The sequence below is a fragment of the Herpailurus yagouaroundi genome, unplaced genomic scaffold, assembly GCF_014898765.1.
Source record: "Herpailurus yagouaroundi ecotype Mexico unplaced genomic scaffold, PumYag 181, whole genome shotgun sequence".
In the NCBI taxonomy this organism is placed as follows: Eukaryota; Metazoa; Chordata; class Mammalia; order Carnivora; family Felidae; genus Herpailurus; species Herpailurus yagouaroundi.
The window spans coordinates 37,524,631-37,547,878 of record NW_024412412.1 but is presented as its reverse complement, the minus strand read 5'-3'; the positions used below and the strand labels follow the sequence as shown (position 1 = coordinate 37,547,878).

Genomic DNA, 23,248 nt, shown 5'->3' with positions numbered 1-23,248 from the left:
CCTCTTTGTACTTGAACATATTTAACACAGAATGTATACTAACTTGCATTAATGATCATTTTCATACTGTGTATATCCTATTTGCTAAAATACATGGGAAGCTATTTACAAGTGGGTGCCATGACTCTCATCTCTTTAAAACCCCACATTTAATAAATGTTTGAAAAAGGTAGCAAAATGTCAAAATATTTATAGGACCTATGTATTTGCCCACACATTCTCTTTTGCTATAAAAGAGCATCTAGTTTACTATGTCTGAATTAGCTAATAACTTATTCATTAACAAGTGAGAACAATTCCTCATTATAATATTTGTATTAGGAAATCCGCCTTTTGAAGGGATTTCAAGGGAGTTTCTTTTCACTTCCTCTGATGAAATCTTGGATAAAAAAATGTTTTCTTTTTTCTGCCCTCCTGCTTTTATTTCTAAAATTGAAAGAAGTTTAGGAAAGGTAGAAACCCAGCCATCCATTCACCGAGGACAAAGTCACTTTAGCAGCTCTAGGTTTAGCCACAGAAAAACTACTCAGCTTCTAAGAACCAGGCAAACAATTTCCCACATTGGCAATTTGGCAGCAGTACAAGGTTGAGGAAACTTTCTCAACTCAGCTGAGAAAACTCAGGAAAGACCAAATGGAGGAACAGAGGACAAAGTTTTATGGTCTGTTAGGGATGTGCCAAAGAACATCAGATAATAGATGAAATGCAGTTTGTCATTTACCCCATTGGTTTCAGGGGCACACTGTGCTCAAAGCTGTTTCAATGGAATGAGTCACTCCTTGCAGAATCCACCACAGCTCAAGTTTAATCAGGCTTACAACAGCTTAGGAGAAAGCATAGCTATGTCCTCCCATAAAAGATGGGCCAGCTGAGGTAGCAAAGCATTAGAGGAAGAGCTATGGGTTACGTTGATAAGGAGAGAACCGGGGAATGGCACTCATGGAAGTCGGGGGTAGGGGGAGGTATACTCAGGGGAGAGGGAAGTAAAGCCTGTTGAGCAGCCCATAGAGATCTCATGATTAGGGAAAGAGGTGGTCACTCTTTGGTCACTGAAGTCCAAGGCTCATGGATCGAACATGTGACAAGGCTCAGAGACCACTTTCTGCTGCTACTGCTTACTGCCAGGCTCCTCGTCACTGTCTTCCCCCAGAGGAATTTCCCTTGTGGGCTTCTGAGTTGCACATATCCTGGTCTCCATGGGGCAGTCCTGGCTCAGAATTGCCTGAAGCAAGAGTCAGGAAGAGAAATTACTGCATATATTTTACCAGTCTCCCAGTTCCCTTCCCTCACTAGCTTACTCAAGTCTAGTATTGTTCAGGAAAGACTCAAGAAATGGGGTAGGATTCTTTTTCTGCTTCGTTTACAGGCACAGGCCTCCCAAGGCACCTAGGTGTAGCAACTCTAGTCAAGAGAAATATCTGGAATGCTTTTAATTGAATCTTAACAGTGGTAATACAAGCTATAGCAGGGAGTCAGCTGAAACTGGAACAATCCCCTATCAGACCCCTCTGTCTTCTTCCATCCCTTTGAGCAGCCCCCATATCCATCACTAAGCACCCTTAGGGTGCTCACGCTGCAATAAAAGGAAAGTATCTTATTAACTAAAATCATATGTTGTGGTTCTCTTCCCTGGGTTTTGTACTTTAAATGATGCCCTGGTAAAGATAATGGCAGACAAAAAAAAAAAAAAAAAAAAAATATATATATATATATATATATATATATATATATAATGGCAGACATGAATGAGTGAATTAATGAATAAATTAGCCTGGTGGAATTTTGCCTTCTTTGCGGAGATAATTTGGTAACTCATATTTTGCTAGTAACTAAAGTACAGGATGCTTTTGATGGCCCCCGCACCTAAGCTTCTCATTGTTCTTCTTTACTTAGGACCCTTTTTAACCACCTGATGTAAGAAGCAAAGTGGTTATATAGAAAAGGGAAAATAAGGAAGAAAACAAAGGAAAGATAAAGGTGAAAATTAGATCAGAAAACATGGCAAAGCAGAAAAACATTCAAAGAGGGAGGAAATGGCATAGGATAAAAACAATGTGAGAGAGATATGGAAAAAAAAAAACCCCAGATTATTATTTTTTTAGCAGCAGTCAGAGCCCCTTACCAGATTTTCCTCCTTGGCTGGGGGGCTTCTCAGGTAGTAACAGAGAGGAGCATACATGATGTTGATGACCCCAATGATGACCATAAGCCAGGGGAAGCCAATGGCATGCACAATGGCTCCCCCGGTGGATGGGCCTGTGAGGAATAAACCAAATTTACCAGTATTTATTGAGCCTTGATCACATAGAAGACACCATGCAAGGGGCAATAGGTGACCCAGAGGATGTCCTGAAGTCAAATATCTCCAGAACCTTAGGAGAATCAGCCTTCTGACTCTATTTCCAGTTGGTAAACAGTAAACAAGAGAAAATGGGAACCAGGTCCTGGGTGCTCCCTTCTCCCCTGCCAACATACCTATAGCAAAACCCATGCAAAAAGCTACATCAGCTATGGCATAGACACTCCCATACACTGAGGTATGACGCAGGTCCACCAGGTGTCCCATGATGGGCATCACAGAGGAATCCACCATACCTGTAGCCAGAGGAAACAGGACACTGTCAGCTCTACTCACAGTCCCTTCCATTTTTGTGGCATCTTTCCTTCTTATTCTCCTTTAGTCTTTTTGCCTGCTATCCTCCCACTCAGCACTGACACCTATTCCTGATAGGAGTTAGAAGTCCACATCTTTGCCAGCTGCCCTCCTGCTCCTTCTGCCTTTTCATATACCTCCTCTTATCTGACCCAAAGCCAAAATTCAGGAGGTTCTTATCTCCTTTAAAAGTACTCTTACCTATGGAAAAGCCAAGTCCTGCATTGGGGCCAATGAGACCAAAAATATTATAAGCCAGAGGAACCTGCAACAGGGAAGGGAGAAGAGTTCATCAGGAGTCCAGCTGAATCACCACAGAAACAAGGGGTTTTCATATGAAATGCATTTATTAGCCATGTGCTGTGTACCACATGTATTATCTATCTGGATTCTCACATCTCCTTATGAAGAAGAATCTTTACCTCCAATTTAAAGATATGAAAGCTAGATTGGTGCCATTTGAATTAAACATCCTATCCAAAGTTAAGATCTAATAAGAGGCAAGATTAAGTCTAAACCTCAAATTTGACTCCATTATACTATAACAGTGCTTGAGCTTCTGTTGAATGAGCCCTCCCCCTACTTTAACCACCGCCCACCCCCCTGCCCCAGACATACATTTCTGTCCTCACTATTCATTGAATAGTGTTTCCTCCCTTTTCTATTAGGAACATTCAAAGGTTTTAGTTAAATTCTAACTTGGTAGCCACTGGAGCAAGACAAAATACACCAACAACGAATTACCCATAATCTAGAGGGGCAGGTGGCATGTTTGGGGTGCTATATCAGCAAGCTTGTGAAACTCATTATTTTGCCTTACCAGTGCTCCACTGAGAGCCTTCCTTTCCTCTTTTGCTGATTCCTTACCTCCCTCTCTCCTTGAGCATCTGTTACCTACACCTGCCCCAAAACATTAACCCCTCAGAGGTTTAAAATAGCACTTAGATGTTAGTGGCTAAACACAATTTTAAGGATTATTCCCAAGGGGTATTTATATTTTACCAGCAGTTGTCTTAAGATTTACTGTGGGCTCACTATGTGTCAGACACTGTTGCTATTTATATGGACAGCCCTATGAAATGCTAACAGAATCCTCTCTACACAGATGGGGATACTGAGCAAAAAGAGGTGACATAAAAGTCACAAAGAGCAGCAAGTGGAAAATCTGAGAATGAATGTGGAGCTCATGTTCCTGATCAGGACCTCCAGCCTTTCTTGAACACTGTATTCAGTGCTTTACAGCTCTAGTCTCATCCCCCTCAAGCCTAGGAGACAATTGTGCTGATGATTCCCATTATGGAGAGGAGAAAATGAAGGTTTAGAGAGCTTGAAGGGGGCTCTTGAAAATAGGAAAGCTCTTCTTTCTTTCTTTTTATACCAAATATTCTGGCACCAGAGCCTGCAACTCAGATGATGGTTCCCCTAGGGTCCTGTCATGGTGGGATGAGTAAATTAAGTCATAAAATTCATCTCTCTGTTGGCCCCAGAAATAGATACCAACTTGGATAGTTTCATGTGTCCATACATAGGACCTCAGACCTCTGGCTACAGCTGCCCCGATTACACTTCCTCCCTCCTTCCCTCCTCCTTTAATGGGATGCCTGATGGCATCTCTCCCAGTTCTCAATTCCTACCTATGCAGAAACAGTCCTGCCAACAATCATTGCCAAGTTAACCCTCTGTTCATTTTAAAGAAAATGGTCTTTAAATGTCTCTCTCTCTCTCTCTCTCTCCTAGACTTATACTTACACAAAGCAAGCTGGTACCTATAACCATCATCCCAATCATGGAGCAGAGCCACCTGGAAGAAAAAAGCCATCAGCAAATAGTGCTAAAGGGAAATATTCCTACCACCCCTAATTCCAGGAATCCCTTAGGATGTGAGAAGATGAAGACATCTCTATATGACTTGTTTATAACCAGGTGAGAGATCTTTCCCTTTTTTTTCATTGCCTTCATCTATTCCAGGCTCCATATCTCTTTCCATAGTAGAAGCAGAGGAGGTGCAACGGAACATATTATTTCTTCCTCTAGAAGAGGAATCAACTTACTCAGAATGTACTTGCCCCTTGGTAGTAACCCTCAAACTTAATTCATGCTACTCCCAGTTCACACTATATCTCCCCTATTCATATTTTTTTCTGGTCTTCAAGGTTCATCTCAAAAACCACAGAAAATACCATACTTCTTTCCTTTTCTGACTTCCTATAGCAGGGGTTTTAAGAACTTATTTTTTAAATCTTTATGCTGAGCTCCAAAGATAAAATTAAAGCTGTTCTCACTGTAGTTGAACAGAATCCATACTCATATTTTTAGCCCTCAACCTTTTCCACTTGATGGCCTCTGAGGTCCCTCTAGAACTCTCTAGGGATCTATGGAACACAATCTGATAACCACTGCCCCCAAAGTACTGAGCTTTCTCATGACTGTTCTCTGTGGGGTTATTTTAGCACTTCAACTAGACAACAAACAACTGGAAATAAAGGTTATCCCTCACAACCAGCTCAGGGCCATCCTTTCTCTATATTGTCCTCACCAACTACCCACCCTCATCCTCCCTGTGGGCAGCTTTTATCTATGTGTACTTGTTCTAAACTTTAAATATCAGAGAAGCTGTTCATTATCCTAAGCTCAGGGACAACCTCAAAAGGCTCTCTCATCCTACATTCTTTTTATTCTCCACAGATTCCCAGGTTACATACCGACCCATCTTGTTTGCCAGCACACCAAAGAGGTTGGTGCCAATGAGGTAGGACACACTGGCAGGCAAAAAAGCTAGACCTGTGGAAAGACAAAGGTCCTCATCTTAGGACATTCCCAGTTAACTATTATATAATTTATTTCCTACAAGACAGTTAAGTCCCCCTATTACCTTCAAGGACCCCAAGCCACTTTGTTTTGTGGTTTGGAGATCCTTGTGCAAACCCAGAGAAGTTGACGTAAGGCTCTCACCTCCATTTTCCTCAGGAGTAGGGCTTTGTTTAGCTTTAATACAATGTGTTCCAAGCTCCCCACTTAAACTTCTTGAAGAATGGCTGTAATGAGCCATTCTCATGTATAAAATCCTTTTGATTATCATCATAAGATCATCAGCATTAGAGAGAGAAATAAATATATCTTGGGACGTGAAATCCTGCCTTGCTATTCACCTTTCTTTCTATTGCTCTGGTAATGATCTTGGGTATGTTACTAAATCTTTCTGAGCTTTGGTATATACATCTGGCAAAAACAAAGCTATGACTCTATCATACCAATTTACACTGAGAAGTAAATTGTATAATGTATGTAAAAGTATTTTGTAAACTGAAGCACCAGCTACATTGCTTTCTCCCACTGTAGAGCCAGGTGGTTTAGATCATGGGCTTTGGAGCCACACAGTTTGGGGTTCAAACTAGTTTCGCTACTTTTTAGTTCTGTGACTTTGGGCAACTTACCCTCTCTGAGTCTCATTCATTCATTCAGTTTACTTTTAAAGAGCTTTTACTATGTCTCAAGTGTTCTAGGATTAGAGGGGGTAAATAAGATAGACAAAATCTTAGCTTTTGGAGAGTTTACATTCCAAGAGAGGGGAGCCAGAAAATAATAAACACACAAACAAATGAATGAAAAAAGATAATTTTGTAAAATGATAAGTTCTGTGAAGAAAATTTAATGTGGTGACATGGAAGTGACCAGGAACAAGGCTAACTTCAGTTTGGGAGTTGAATGCTTTTTTGAGGAGATGACATTTAAACTGAGATTTGCGAATCAAAGCAGAGCATTCAAAGCAGGGGGAAAAAACACATCTAATGCAAATACCTTAAAGAAGAAACTATTCGTCTGTTATAGGAAAAAAAAAAGGAAGTCTGTGTGGCTGAAACACAATGAGCAAAGTGAAGAGTGATAAAAAAAATGTAGGTCTATGGGGGAATGGGTTAAATGGGTAATGGGCATTAAGGAGGGCACTTTTCAGGATGAGCACTGGGTGTCATATGTAAGAGATGAATTACTGGGTTCTACTCCTGAAGCCAAGGCTACACTGTATGTTAACTAACTTGAATTTAAGTAAAAAAAAGAAAGAAAGAAAGAAAATAGAAGCCTAGAATTTGGGATTTATTCCAAGTGCAAGGGGAAACTTTGGAGGGAAACGACATATTTTAATTTACATTTTTAAAAGTCCTCTGGGGGGCGCCTGGGTGGCTCAGTCGGTTGAGCGTCCGACTTCAGCTCAGGTCACGATCTCTCAGTCCGCGGGTTCGAGCCCCGCGTCGGGCTCTGGGCTGATGGCTCAGAGCCTGGAGCCTGCGTCCAATTCTGTGTCTCCCTCTCTCTCTGCCCCTCCCCCGTTCATGCTGTGTCTCTCTCTGTCTCAAAAATAAATAAACATTAAAAAAAAAAAGTCCTCTGGTTGTGGTTAGAAGAATGGGATCACAGGACAAGCATGGAAGTCAGAAGATTATTTGTAGAACCCAAGAGGAAAGTGACAATGCTTCAGCTTAGAGGTCACAATAGAAAGAAGTGAATAAAATCAGAGGTGTTATGGTGGTAGAGTCAGTGGAATTTTCTGTCAGATTAGGCGTGGGCATATTGGGAGTGAGGGAAAGAAAGAAATCAAGGATCACTCTTTTTTGTCTTAATTTGGTGTACTACTTAATTTTGTCTTACTTAATTTGGTAGAGGAAGAGCTTGAGGGAAAAAACATGAAAAGTTTGAAATGTGTATTAAATATCCAACTGGAGATGTCAGGCTGTGAACATACAAGTCTAGACTTCCAAGGACAGATCCTAAGCACAGATATAAATGTTTGACTCATTGGTTTATACATGGTTCTTAAAGCCATAGGGAGGGCTGGGATCACCTCTGAAATATCAGATAGAGAAGAATAGAAATCCAAGGTCTGAACCTTCAGGGACTCTTAACTTTAAAAGTTAGCAAAAGAAGAGGAGCTAACAAAGGTAATAAAAAGTAGCGAAAGAAGTGGTTGAGAAGGGATGGAATGCAGAAAAAGAAGAAGTAGAAGAAGAAAGAAGAGGAAGAGAAGGCGAATAAAGAGGAGGAGGAGGAGAAGGAAGAAGATAAAAGAAAAAAAGGAGGTGGAAGAGGGAGTTGAGTGAGGGAGGAGGAGAAGAAAGAGATGGAGATGGGGGGAGGAGGAAGAAGAAGAAAAAGTAGTAATAGTGGTGCTGGGGGAAGGTGGGGGTGAGGGTGGTGATGGTGGTGATAGTGGTGGTGGTAGTAGTAGTAGTATTAGTTGTTGTGGTTGTAGAAATAGCAGCAGTAGAAGTAGCTTGGCCTCTGAAGGAGTTGGGATGCTTCAACCATAAACAGAAGGCAACGAATGTGGGTACAAGTGCAGGGAATAAGTGAGTTCCTATCTCATTGCTTCTATTTTCTCAATGAATAGGAGATGACAAGGATGAAGGTAAAGGAATCAGGGTACAGAGGAAGTTTGAGTGGATAAGGGTAAAATTATCATTTCAGAAAGTTGGAAGGAGAACAAAACTGGGGACTTAGAAAAATGTTGTTGGGTAATATGAAAACCTACTTCAATTTTTGTAAAGTAGACTCCACAACCAGCAGTGAGCCCAATGCAGGGCTTGAACTCATGACCCTGAGCTGAGATCAAGAGTCAGACACTTAACCAACTGAACAACCCAGGTGCTCCTATGAAAACCTACTTTAGATTTGTAGCCATAAATATAAGGTTAAACTGAGAGCCTAGTTGTGTGTTTTCCTACAGCCCCAATCCACTACTCATGTGCAGACAAGGAGTGGGAAAACAGATTGGCTTAACCAGAATTAATGCTGTGCCAGCTGACAACCCTAGAGGGAGAGAAAGGCAAAGGAATTAGCAATGCTTTCAAAGGTCTAACATCATGATGGAATCCAAGCTGAGTAAATGAATAAGTGAGGATATGAGAAATGATGGAAATAGGAAAAGAATTGAGGCCAATGGATTGGTGAGCTTAGAGTAGCCAAAATTTGTTGATATGGAGATATTAGAATACCTGAGCAGGGAATATGTAAGTTGATAACCTGAAAGCTTGGAATTGAAATTTCAAAGGTGATACAATTAAAGGTTTGATTGGTTGAGGTGGAGAGGAGAAAAAAATTGCAAAAGATTATTGTAAGAAAGTAGATTAAGGAATAGGCCAAGATGTTGGTAAAGTTCTCCACCTGGATATTGAAGCCTCCAAAAGTGGCTATAGGTGTAAAGGATAAAAGAATATTAACCAGGTATTGACAACTTTAATGAATGAGAATGGGTAAGTAAGGGGTCAATAGGTGATTGCAATGAAGAGAGGTAGAGGAGGGTATAATATGATGACATGATCTTCAAGGGAGTTTGGGTCTTTGAAGGAGAATTAAGAAGAAATGATCCAGCAGCAGCAAAACTAAGCAAAGTCTAGAGGAATGTGGACTTCCATCAAGAGGGCTGGGAAAGGGTGTTCTCAGGAAACATTAGGGTTTCAGGGCAAGAGAAGATGAAGGAAGTGTTTGGAGAAGAAGATGAAGGCACTGGGACACATGTCAATGACAGGAGGTTCTACAAAGCCAGGGAATTTTTGGAGGGGAAAATAGGAAATTGGGTAAGATTAAGAAATTTCTTTTTTTTTAAATTCAAGTTAGTTAACATACAATGTAGTCTTGGCTTCAGGAGTAGAACCCAGTGATTCATCTCTTATATATGACATCCAGTGCTCATCCCAAAAACTGCCCTCCATACTGCACATATGAAATATGGTGTTAATAATAATTCCTACCAGATGGGCTGGTTGTGAGCTTTGAGATAATGTATGACAACCATTTTTCACAGTGTCTGGGACACAATAAGTGCCCTCAGAGCACCAGCCTTAACTGTTAACATCATAACCAGTGAGTAGCAGGATCAGGACTTGAACCCAGGCCTTCTCCTTCCGACTTCCTGTGTCTCTACTACCCATACCAGTGGTGTGAGAGCACAGATGGCTCTGGCATAAGGGACTGTAGAGAATGCAGTGTGAGTTTCTTCAAGTCTCACTAGGCTCTCTATGCCTTTCTGTAGCTATATGAAGCAGTGTTGCCTGATGGAAACTGTCATGATGATTACAATGAAACCCAAAGTACAACAATTCACCAGTTACTGGTCAATGGCTTGTTTGACTTTAATATTCTCTTCAATGGGGTGAAAGTGAAGCATATCTTAGTGTATTTGTCTATTTGTACAGGGCAGCAAAACTTTACCCAGTTGTTTATTTTTAATTGCTTTTAAAAATTTAAAAGTATACCTACTCCATTTTTTACCTGAGATCTGGAAATGAGCATCTCTAAGAATCCCACTAACCACTTAAATACATCTCCTTAATATTGCTTTGAATGACATGGAATTTTCTAAATGAGATTTTCCTCAACTAACGTGGCTTGTTCTTTAGGATCTGGGTATAGGTTGCATTTCAATAGTATTTTGTGCAAAATAGGTGTTACAAACTATATGTCTACAGACAAACATATATTTTTCACAGCATATCTTCAAAGAAGCAGGAAATTACACATATCTGTGACTGTCTAAATAATTTCTAGAAAAATAATGATGAAAATAATAATTTTTATTTGCTGAGTATAACTATCCTGTATTCTATGTACTATGCTAATCCCTTTAGAATACATAGATCTATTTAATCCTGAAAACAACCCTGAAAACATCTCCCTTTTTACAAATGGAAAAAAAAAGTGGTGTGAAGTGGTATGAAGAGGTTAAATAACTTATCCAAGTTCACAACCAGTAAGTAATCAGGATTCAAACCCAAGTGGGCCTATCTCCAAAGCCTGCGCTGTTTCCTCCACTTAGAGTGCTGGGTCACTTAAAAAGTGTCCGGTCACAGACTACAAAGCACCCTCAAAACTGCTGTCTCCAACTCCTAACAACCATGAGAGGTTGTCTCCATTTAGTGCAATATTTTTCAGTGTGGTCACTGATACCACATCAACATCACCAGGAAACTTATGAAAATGCAAACTTGATTCTGTCGAATTTCTGGGTGGGGCCCAACACTCAGAATTTTAACAAGCTTTCCAGATGATGTGAGACTTTTTGAAGCTAGACTTACAGACGCAGATAGCATTGAGGAAAGTTGTAAAGGATGGTGGGAGACAAAGCCTTATTGGTGTTTTGACTTACTCTCCAGAGGGCTTTCTGCTGCAGCCTCACCTCCTCCATAAGGGACTATGTGGAATCAACCCAGTGAATTTCTTTTGGTGTCACTAGCCTCTCTATGCTTTTCTGTACCTAGAGGAAATAGTGGTCCCTAAAAGAAACTGTCATGACAATTATAGTTAAACCCAAAGTCAACAATTCAGCAGTTATTGAAGGCTGGTTCGCTTTTCTCTCCTATAGAGTGAAGAAAGGCTGAAGAGGAGTTGTTCTGAGCTGTATTTGCCCACCTGCACCAAGAGCCTGAGCCAGCAGAGCCTTGGAGCAGAGGATACTTTTCTATTACAAGCACCAATTCAATTAATTGTCATGGTCAGAGGTAGTCGCAGCCCAGAAAAATTCAATTTGAGGCTAGGAGTGCAGCTTGGAGCCTTGCTTAGAATTGTCCCCTAAAAAATTAGATTTAGTGCTTTTTATCGTATACTGAATTTTATCAGATTCATATCAACTTCCCCTCTGGTCCCATAAGCTTCTCCTCTCTACAGTGACTGAATGACATGTAGCCTTCTATGTTCCCTTTTCTTAGGCTTCCTGAACCTAAGCTCATCTAAGCTCAGATGAGTCATGAGTACCTCTCACCATGAATCAGAGGAGGCTAGAGGCCTTTCTCACAGAACAACATACTCCATAAACACCTTGTTAGAGGTAAAAACATAGCAAAAGGGTAATCTAGAGGAAGGAGAGTTGAAGAGAGAAAAGTGTGGATGTTAATGGTGGTGCATATTAATATTCCACAGGTGCAAAGCATTTCTACAAATTATAACATGTATTCCTCATATTACCCTTTGAACTAGACAGTATTCTGATGCCCTCTTCAGAGATGAAAAAAATTATTCTCAGAAAATTGATGTGGTTTGCATAAGTTTGCATAGCCAATCAATGGAGCTGAAATGAAAACTGAGGTCTTTTGACTAAAAATTATTGATCATTCTATGACTTAGCTGGGCATGTTGACTCCATAGCCCCTCTCAATCCCTCCCACCCCGCCCATCTCAGGATGCTTCTTGGAGGTACTGCCTGGCCACTCAGGCTCAATTTATAAGTATAGAAAGAGAAAATACAAATAAAAAAAAAAAAAAGAAAAGTGGTGACAAAGGAAGTACATTGTGACCCTGAAGACCTGGACCTGATAATGCTTCTCAATTACCTGAGAAATGGCCATGGCACACACCTCTGGCCAAGCCCAAGTTGGGGAATAAGGTCACTTACCTAACTGCCACTCAGGGGAACACATGGTCTGCATCATCCAGAGGGGCAGTGTGGGCTCCAGCATGGCCACTCCCATGTTAGCAAAGCAGAGGGAGCCTGGAGAGACATTTCTGTGAGCCCCCATGGCTACCCTGAAGCCCGGACTCTTCCTATCCCAAAGGGAGGCATTGTCAGCTTACCTGCAGCCACCAGGATATAAGGGTCTTTGAGAAGTGTAAGGAGTGGAGTCCCCTTGGCACTCTGAGAACATGCACAACAAAAAAACATCCATTTGTACAGTGTAAATCTCTCCTATTTTCATAGAATCTGAGAATATGCAGACAGGACCTTAGAGACCATCTATGTCAGCTCCTTTACTGAAGAGAGCAGATGCACAAGTTAAAGGAGATAAAGTGACTTGCCCAATGTCACAGAGTCACCTGGCAGTTTACCTCCTGTGTGTAAGACAGACAATGTAGTAGTCATAAAGAGTAGGACAACATATTCCATACATGATTCCTGCCTTCAAATGATCATCAACCATATGAGAGTGGATTGTCAGCAAGACCAGCTTTGGACAATGGATGTCTGGACTTCTGGTCTTGGGCCTTACCACTAGATCTCACTGGCATTAATGTTTGCCCTGGGAGAACCACAGGCAAAGTACTGAATCCCAAAGGTGAACACAGAGGTGATAACTTAGAAAGCTTCTCAAGCATTCTGAATGCTTTATTCTAACCATTTTGAGCCATACTAGACAAGTGTAGCAGAAAGTGTTTGAATATCTAGATTAAAATGTGAGCCTATGGGCACCTGGGTGGCTCAGCCTGTTAAGCGTCCAACTCTTTGCTTTAGCTCAGGTCATGGTTTTGTGGTTCTTGAGTTTGAGCCCTGCGTTAGACTCCACACTGATGTGCAGAGCCTGCTTGGGATTCTCTCTCCCCCTCTCTCTCTGCTCCTCCTCTGCTCATGCTCTCTCTATATACCAAAATAAACTTTAAAAAATAAAAATAAAAATAAAATAGAGTTTTAAATATTCAGTTCTAACTTCTGTCTACCCCCAGCAAATTTTTATTCCAGCTAAACTCAGTCATTCCATCTTCTTCCCATTCATTTAGTGGGTTATTTTTGCCTAACTAACTTCGTGGTTATTTTTGCCTAATCTTCCTTCTCTCTACAGGTCCAAATCATCCAAATTCTATCCTTCTTCATAGTCAATCTTATTTTTTATTATTATTATTATTTTTTTAATTTTTTTTCAACGTTTATTTATTTTGGGGACAGAGAGAGACAGAGCATGAACGGGGGAGGGGCAGAGAGAGAGGGAGACACAGAATCGGAAACAGGCTCCAGGCTCTGAGCCATCAGCCCAGAGCCTGACGCGGGGCTCGAACTCACGGACCGCGAGATCGTGACCTGGCTGAAGTCGGACGCTTAACCGACTGCGCCACCCAGGCGCCCCCATAGTCAATCTTAAATAGCTCCTTCTTTTCCACAGTATTCCATGACTCAGTAGCTGGAGCTTCTCCCACTTTCAAACTTCCTGAATTCTGTGCCTTAATCCATGGTGCTAACTACATTTTATCTTGTAATAGAATGAATAGTTTTGGTATGATAATCATCTGTGCATACACACAGGGGTGGATTGAAATATTCAGAGGTATTAAAACTAAATATATAATTCAAATTAAAGAGAGAAACCTAAATCATAAAATACACATAAAGAAGTCCAATAAGCCCTTTGGCGCAAAAATTCCACCTCTAGAAATTTATTCTATAGATTACTTCCAATGTAATAAAAATGCATATACATAAAGTTATTAATTGTAGCACTATTTATAATTGCAAAGTACTAGAAACTACCTAAATGTTCAAATCTATGAGATTGAATAAAATATGGTACATGCACAATGGCGTTTCATACAGCCAGAAAAATAATAATTGAATTTTTTGCATATCTGTAACATTACCATCTAAGTCAAAATTATTGAAAAAGATATTAAAGGAAAATAATTTCTCCTCTCACAACACTTTTGACACTGAATGTGGGAACTTTCACCAAGCAACTCTTCAGTTCCTTGTGGGCACCAATTGGTTGTCCTAGAATGTAATTCAGTTCTGACACTAAGTACTTGGAGTTAGCACAGACCCCACAGATTAACAACTTGGTCCCACAAGACTGCCCCCACTTCAGATCCCAATTGCAAGTAGTGTGTTCCCATATTACCCACACTTCTGTCTGATGTGGCTATAAAATCAAGGTTTTTAGATCAAACTTACCCACATATTTTGTATTTACTTGTCTTTTATTGTATGTGGTTTGATATGAATTTCTCAGAGCCGTCTTTGGCTTGGGATCAGACAAATACCAACTCTGATACTTAATCATGATAGGATGATAGTGTGCAAAGATGCTCTTGGTGGAGAGATTGAGCAGCATCTAAAGTCTTCTCTAGCTCTGAGGTGTTATAACCATGAATTCACAGGTCCCAATGTCATTGCCTCTTGTTCTGAGTTCATATATATAAATTCTGTAATGTTTCTTTCATTTTTCATAAGGTCCTTCCTCCATCTTTGTCCAACATCAAACCAGACTCCCTCACCATCCCCAACATTACCCTAAATATGGAACTATCTTGGAATCCAGATATAGTTCTCACTTTCCATCACTCCACTCTTCTTCACCTTTCTTCTTACGGTTTGACAGGGATGATCTAGGGGAGACTGGGTCTCAGCACTTAACCACTCTATATATCCCTTGGCAATGGAGCTTGGTGCCCTCTTACCTCAGGAGAGACTTTGGAAGGCTGTAGGATACACAGCTGGAGTGCTAAGAAAGAAAGAGGCAGAGAAAGAGATAGTTTAGTTTGTCCACTGATTATTTGGAAACTCCAGTAACAGCCATACTGCTATTATCACCCTATCATGTAGAGATCTAACTCTCTGAATTTCTTCCTTCTTTCCAAGAATGGGGCAGTCCTTGATTTTTCAAGTATGTCAAGACTGACACCATAGCAGAGTACATTGCCAACCTGATTTAAGCTATCATCTGTCTGGTGATCTCTTATGGTGACTTACCTCCATTTAGTAGTGCCAGAAAGGCCAATATAAGGAAGGGTGAAGACCGCCCAACAAACACATACATCACACTTCCAAAAGGAGCTCCCACTGGAAAGGAAAAACAGATTTCAGAGGTAAGGGTCAATTCCTAGTTGGTGTGATTTGTCCACATATATCCAATGAGATTTACCAAAGCTCTCCTATGCACTGAGCTCCACATGAGGTTCTGGGGATTCAGAGATGAAGAAGACCTGGTTCCCAGGGGCTTACTTTCAAATAGAGAAAATGCATGTGATTGGGGTGGGGTGGGATGACCCAAATAATTAGAACATGGTGAAAAGTAAAGTTCAACAGGAAAGTTTCAATCTACAAAGTGCTGTGTAAACACAGTGCAGTGAGTTCAGGTGGCCACAAGGGCTTTGTCAAGTGGATAATACAGGTGGGGAAGAAGCATAAGTGAAGAACATTGAGGTGTCATAAAAGAGACTGTAGTTGGAGAAGAAATAGAATGAAGTCAGTTCAGTGTTCAGTCACTAGAATGTGAGTATTTGGGAGAGAAAGAGTAGAGGTGGGGAATGTTGATGCCAAATAGTCAAGTGCCCCATATATCCAGATAAAGCATGTATTTGGCCTTGTGAGCTATGGAGAAACATGTTTTTTAGCAGGGAAGAAATGCCACCAGCTCTGGGCATAGGACATTTTTTCTGGTGGCAACTTGGGGGAAGAAAAGAAGGTGAACGAGATCAGGCAGTAGGCTGGTTCCAACTGAGATGTGATGAGGAACCAACCTTGAGGAAGTGGCTATACAGAATATACTGGGCTTATCCATTTGAGAGTGAGAAGTGATAAAGGAGACCAAGATGAACCAAAATTTTAGCTTGGGTGGGAAAATGGATATTAACAAAGAACAGGGTTTTTGTTCCCTCTTCTCCCATGGTTGTGGTGGGAGGTGGGGTATGGACCAGGGAACAGACCTTTGGTGTTTTTCCCTCAATTAGATTGCAAGGAGGGGAGAAACAATGTGTGAGGCTTCTTACCCATATCCCCTCTGTCCTAACATTGTGCTTGGCATGAAATAAGTGCTCCGTAAAATATTTGACTTGTTGGACTAGTCAAATGAATCATATGAGAGATGAACCTCAAAGGAAGTATGTTACAGCTTGGGTTTTTAGGCCAGAAAATGTGAGTCTATATCCTGGCTCTGGCATTTTCTGTATGTGTAATCTTGGATGGTTGCTTAAACTTTTTAGTTCTCATCTGTATAATGAAGACAATAATTCCTCCTTTATAGTGGTGTGATGACTAAGAGAGATTATGTCTGCAATATATTTAGCACAAAATCTGTCAAGGAGCTCCTTTCATTTTGAGAGCACTAGCCACGTGTGGAAATGGAGGTGAGACAGTGGCTGCTAACATGGGTATACTTGCTCAACTTGAATAGACTAGGTTTCTGGACCATTCCCAGGCCCTCATGGGCTATTAAGCTTCTTAAGGGGAAAGAGACTTTGCCTTTTTTGGGAAACATCTCAGAAGGACTCCACATGTAATTGGACAGAAAAGGGAAAAAAAAATACTGTCTTCCTTGAACTTAGAAACACCTGCCTCCTGGAGCCATCTTCAAAGAGTATGCACTACCCTACCCTCTGAACCTGGATTTGGGTCCAGGTTACGCTTACTCAGCACTCCCAAAGCCAGGCCCCCCAAGGCAATTCCCATGGCATGCCCTCTCTCATAGTCATCAGTGTAGACACTTGCCAGCATCCCAAGACCTGAAAGAAGAGTTACATAATGGAGTTAGCATACAGGAGCCCTCTGTCTGCCTCTTTCACTGAATTCTTGGTCTATTAGTTCTTAGTCTTCTATCCCTATTATATCTTCAGGGATCATCTTACCTAGAGTTCCAGTTTGAGGGTTTTTATAAAACTTAATGCATAGTACTTTATAAATACTGTCCTCACTGGTCCCCCAAACTCTCACATTGCTGTCTCCTTCTGCTCACAATATTGTTGGAAGTGTAAAAGTCTCTGGGAAGGGTAATACAGAATACCACTGTCCATTGATTCTGCATTTCATTGCATTTTATCATTCCCTACCTTATTTTCCTGAAGGAATGTATATGAAGTAGGTCAAAAAAGGAAAAAATCTATAAACACAGAACACTATTCTATTCAATGGAGGTGCTCAAGGAAGACATAAACAGAGTATCTGGAAGACAGCATGGGTTGGGCTTTCAGGTCAGTTATTCATGTGAAAAATGGCATAAAATATCTACTTCATAGGATTACATTAAATGTTGTATTTGATGATACTTTGCAAAGTGTGATAGGGTTACTGGTAGTATTCACATTATTCTTTCTATAAAATGTTAAGAGGGGGACAGAGAAAAGACCATAGAGTAGCATTAAATACAAACCTGGCCTACTGCATGGTCTTACTGAGCTTACTTGGACCTAAGATGGCTATATCCAAATATTATCAGAGGAAGTTATGTCAGGCTTAGGTATTTATAACACTGCCAACAACTACAATTATATTGTTTTTGTTTATTCTTTTAATGTTTATTTATTTTATTTTTGAGAGGAGGGGGAGGTGGAGGGGGGTTGGGAATAGAGAATCCCAAGAAGGCTCCACGTTGTCAGCATGGAACCTGATGCAGGGCTTGATACTACAACTGTGAGATCATGACCTGAGCCAGAATCAAGAGTTGGACACTTAACGAATTGAGTCACCCAGGTGACCCAATTGTCTTGTTTTTGAATCATAATTTCTTCCTACTAGGATAGTTTCTTATCTATTCATATAAATCTTATAGGGTCTGAATATGGTAAGAGATGTATGGGGGTGTGTGTTGTGTGTGTGTGCGTGTGTGTGTGTGTGTCTGTGTGTGTGTGCATAAGATGTCAGTATTACCTGCAACAGAAGAAAATGAGGATCCAATGCCTTGAAGGGTTCGAGCCACAAAAAGTAGGGTATAGGTACCAGAAAAAGCAAACACTGAGTAAAGAGAACAGCAAGAATGCTCCAGTTAGCAAATTGTCTTTATCCCTGGCCACCAGAAAATATGCCCATGATATTATAGATATAAGCCATTAAATATATGTTTTAATAAAACATGATCACTGCTCTCTGTTTTTGGAGTTGTCTTTCTAATCTCCTATGCCTTATTTAGGATTTAATTTTCATTGACATGAAAACTGAGAAACCACAGAGACATAAACCAATTCACCACACAGTGGATGGAAGGCTGGATTTCCACATTTCCTGTCCAAAGCTCAACATCCTGTCCATTGGAATCATGGCTGTCCAAAAACTTTAATGCCTTTAGATCCTACTTCTCAATCCTTTATATTCAACACCCACATTTGACCTTTGCCATTGTTGGGCTCCATTGGGTCATCTAAAGTGAGGGGACAAAAGCTATGTGTAATTGAAGGACCATTGGCATTGGGTAGAAAATAATATCTTGTGATCCAATCAGGTATTTCCTCTTATTTTACCTGGAAGATCTTTTAACCAAATCAAACCAGTGAGTATGTGTTAAGTAATACCAAACACACATCTATCATATACATACTCTGTAGCAGATGTGAAATAAAGAAAACATCCAGTTCATGCCCTTTAAGAGGTTCAGCCTACTCAAGACTAGCATACAAAAAACTGAGTACCAAATAGAAATACATTATCAAAAAATAAATTACAGGGTGTTGGTGGTAAGCTTGGTAAATCTAGACATGTCTCACCTCCATTTCAGGACAATGTCCCTGAAAGAAAGAAGACTCTCTCCCAAAGTATTTGAATCAGCAGAATTTGAATCCATTTACCCTTTCATTACAGATGTGTTTGGTTGTTTGCTGTCTTATAATTTTCTCCCATTACTTCCTGACGTGATCACAGTCTCTCAAACATGCATGGACTTGGTTTCTCTTTGCAGGCTTTCTAATGCCTTCTCCTAAGCTTTCTGATTTTCAGTCTGTTCAAGGTTGGCTATTCCTATTTTCTTTGAGAATGGAGTTACCAACTTGTTACAGTTTGCCAAAGAGTTTGCATTCTAGAAGGCCCCTGAATCTCAGGCAAAATAGAATGGTTGGTAACCCTATGTAGGAAAACCAAAACAATTTCTTTCTCACTTTGCCCCCAAACATGGTCTGCCATTTCACTCCTAATTACATTAAGCATAGGTCTAAGCTGGAGGCCCTTAAGGGTAATAATGGGCATCAGCAACCTCTTTTCAGTATTTAAAAAACCCTAAAGAGATGCCACATAAAATTCTGTAAAGACCAAACATTTGCTAGAATTAGGCCAATTCAGTATAGCAACACTGGTTATAACATGGAAACAATAATTATTATTTAATTGCAGAGAATCAAGCAAGGACCTTATACTAAAGAGTTTGGGATACTATAGCATTATCTTATTTTGCAGGGTGCTTGTTTTATCTCCCCAGACACACATCATAAACCTCTGGACTGGAACCATGTCATTTCATTCTTTAACTCCCCTCAATGGCTTTTGCCATCAAGACATAATATGTGTGCTCTACAAATTTTTTTTGGTGAGAATTATGGTCTCATTTGGTAAAACAGAATCCTATTCATTTTTAGTCTATTATGTGGCATGGACTGAGATTCTACAAGTTCAATAAACATTTCTAACTTGAATTTCCTCATTTTCTTTTATTTAGCTAGAATTTTCATAAGTAAGCTGCAGTTCTCAGAACTTCACACATCAAGCTTCTGCTCTTTGCAGCTTTCCAACCCTGAATGCAACAAATTCCCGTTAAGCATTGGTTGATAAGAGTTAAGCCCTATGCTGAAAGGGAAGAAAACTTGAAGAGGGGCAATAGAAAAAGCAGAAAAGTAACAAAAAGGTGATAAGAAAAACAGGAGAGAGAAGGAAATAATGTTACTGGAAGCAGAGTAAGCAGAGGCAAGCTACCTTCTCCTGTATTAACCTCCCACCCCCCTTCATTCCTTCTTATTTTAATTCTCATGGTCAATTTCCAGACATATTTTGTTCACTTACTGTTTTTATTCCATCTCTATTTTATTAGAACATTTATATTATACAGGATAGACTGTTTTTCTTTTTCTTGTTTTTTTTAAACAAAATTATTTCTCTAAGCTATAACCTTTAATGTCTTTACTTGAAGGCAGTAGACTCTTTGGTATTATCCAGTTGCTATTGTCCAATTTAGATTCTTTGCTGGTGGCCCTTTACCTTTGTGTATCAAAATAATACAACCTTTCCCCAAATATGGGAGGTTTGTACTAAACTCATTCAAGGGACTACTGATACACACACACACACACACACACACACACACACACACACACACACTATAGCCCACCTATTTATTTTTAAAAAAAATTTTTTTTTCAACGTTTATTTATTTTTGGGACAGAGAGAGACAGAGCATGAACGGGGGAGGGGCAGAGAGAGAGGGAGACACAGAATCGGAAACAGGCTCCAGGCTCTGAGCCATCAGCCCAGAGCCCGACGCGGGGCTCGAACTCACGGACCGCGAGATCGTGACCTGGCTGAAGTCGGACGCTTAACCGACTGCGCCACCCAGGCGCCCCTATAGCCCACCTATTTAAAAAGTATTTACAATTTTCCCCAGCTGATGGAAGCAAAGTGTCTTTTCTTCTATAGCAGAATATACAAATTCCAAGTAGAATGATTTGCCACTACTGCTCTAGTCCCCATATCAAAAGCAGCAAAATATTTAAATCAGTGTCAGGCTATTTAGATACTACCTAGCTAGCTTGACCCTACTCTCTTTATTGTAGCGCATGTGATAAAATCAAAGGTAATCAATGAATGAAATAAAAGATGAAGCAAATTACTTACTAACTGTGGAGAGAAACAGGATAACAAAGCCAACAAACATGGGGATGTGATATCCAATCCTAAAAGAGAATTAAAAAGAAAAAGATACAGTCCCAGTAGGCATCCATATACTTGGACTATATATTTTTTTCTTATAATTGGGAATAGAAATGCAGTTATTGAGTACATGGAAAACATGTCTCTGAATGCAAGTTTAGAGATGAATATGACATATGAATGTGTATAAGCAAATAAACAAATATGCAAATTTACCCAGAGACCAGGGCGAAAATCTTTTTTTTCAGGAAGGATGCCCTAGTCAGAGTATATATCCCTTTGAAACATCAGGGTAATCCCAAACACTTCTTTTTTTTTTTTTTAATTTTTTTTTCAACGTTTATTTATTTTTGGGACAGAGAGAGACAGAGCATGAATGGGGGAGGGGCAGAGAGGGAGGGAGACACAGAATCGGAAACAGGCTCCAGGCTCTGAGCCATCAGCCCAGAGCCAGACGCCGGGCTCGAACTCACTAACCGCGAGATCGTGACCTGGCTGAAGTCGGACGCTTAACCGACTGCGCCACCCAGGCGCCCCCCAAACACTTCTAACAAACCAGTGTTCTAGATTGCAGTAGTCCTGCCTTTGAGATATGTTCCAGAGCACTGAAATAACATCAACAGTATACTTCTGACCACTGGTTCTTTTCTTGGTACTCAATAGTCATTACATCATTAAGAAAATTTGAGCTCCATGGCATTTCATCAATACCATGTTGTCCTTTGGGTAAACAGCTGACTCCCCAGAGATAGACAAGTGAGTTATTTTCTTCCTCTAACTACCTTTATGATACCACAGCCCATCCTCTTACTTCTGAGCCAGTGAGTACCATGTAGAGCACTGAACTTATTGAGATACCTGTTGATGAAAGGTCCCACGAATGGGTTGACCAGAAGTTGCATCAGAGCCTTTGAAGCAAACAGAACCCCAACCCGTATGTTCTCTTCCTCCAAAAACTCTGTGCCTTGCAAGCAGTTGTTTTGTTGTGCTGGGATGGCTTCAGTGACTAGAGGAGGGATGGTACCAGAAGTGTGATCTGTCCATGCTGTGCCACTGGGTGCACTTTCTTTAATAGCCATGGAGTCATTTCCAAAGAAGGAGAAGATTGTGGAAAAGGCACGAGGAGTAAGGACATGCTGGGAAACTGTGGTGGTGCCAAGGTGCAGAGGAGTGTTGATTTCTTTGAACTCTGTGGCATATAGGAAGTTGGGTACAATGGGCACTGAAAGTCAAGAAGGACAAGTGATGAGGGCTAAGGATACTTTTTAATGCTAATTGGTTCAAAGACATTACTATAGGCTCTATATCATGCTCCATGTGACATGATTTGAAGCCTACTAAAAGACTGTGCCATCCAAATTATCCTTTTAGATTAAGTAAATTCCAACTAACATAAAATTGGTCACATTACTCCTGGATTCTGTATGGGCCAATCACCTACTCACTAACATTTATTTTTAATCACAAAATCATTATTTATGGAGTTTTCACAATTTTTCTCAAACATACATACAGAGAGTGGGGAAATTTTCAACTCACCAGATGCTCACTTTCACAGCTGAGGTTGAACAAGGCAAGCTTTGTCTTACTGTTTCAGTTTTCATACAGAGATGGCAAAGAATGGAGATGGTAGGGTCAGGGAGGTATAGTGCAAGAAGGTCTAGCTCTGGGATCAGTTGGACAGAGCTTGAACCCCAACTTAGCATCTATTAGTAGGGAAGTCACAGAACACTTCTGAACCTCATTTACCTTTTGTGTTTTTCAAGTCCACTCACTGCTAAATTTTAGCAGGGTATGTGCTCCCTGCTGGAGCCCAGAGCAAATTAACCCCCAGGGCAGAGACATCCAAACATACCCACTACCGTAAGTAGCATGTTGTCCAGGAGCAGAGCAACAAACACCACCACCAGTACCAGCTTCCGGGACTCTCTCCTCTCCTTTAGCAACTGCTGAGGAGCATCCCAAACTATCCTGAGCATGGTGAGAGCTGGGCTGAAGGTGTCTTCTCCAGTTTCTTATGGAAGGTCCTCTTACAGCTATAGGTCTTCTGCAGCCTTTACAGAAGAGGGGAGAAATCCTGCCCAGACAAGTGGAACTCACGATTAAAATAAAAAAGTGCAAATAGTTGCAGATACTAGAATGGTATTTGAACCATTTCCATGCCTGTGTCTCTGTTCACTTATACATCTCAACAATTCTACTGGGTTCCTGGAATGCCTTATAAGAAAGCACTGCTTACCAGCTTTTTATATCTGGAATTCTACCTAGCATATTTTTTTTCTTTTTTTCAA

General features: G+C 40.5%; 1 protein-coding gene across 3 annotated transcripts; it reads right to left on the bottom strand.

Moving 5' to 3' along the window:
- Positions 1-868: 868 nt before the first annotated feature.
- Positions 869-22,936, bottom strand: SLC18A1 (solute carrier family 18 member A1). Of its 3 annotated transcripts, XM_040490411.1 has the most exons (15): positions 22,813-22,936; positions 21,816-22,179; positions 20,922-20,980; positions 17,982-18,065; positions 16,748-16,840; positions 15,090-15,179; positions 14,798-14,841; positions 12,212-12,272; positions 12,033-12,128; positions 5,356-5,434; positions 4,403-4,454; positions 2,855-2,918; positions 2,476-2,595; positions 2,123-2,256; positions 869-1,222 (listed from the first exon to the last, which is right to left on the bottom strand). In XM_040490411.1, the coding sequence occupies exons 1-15, from the start codon at positions 22,934-22,936 to the stop codon at positions 1,109-1,111; spliced, it is 1,578 nt and encodes a 525-aa protein (XP_040346345.1). In that variant the 3' UTR covers positions 869-1,108. The 3 variants fall into 3 exon arrangements, with proteins under 3 accessions (XP_040346345.1, XP_040346347.1, XP_040346346.1); XM_040490413.1 differs by lacking the exon at positions 2,123-2,256; XM_040490412.1 differs by lacking the exon at positions 12,033-12,128.
- Positions 22,937-23,248: the final 312 nt, after the last annotated feature.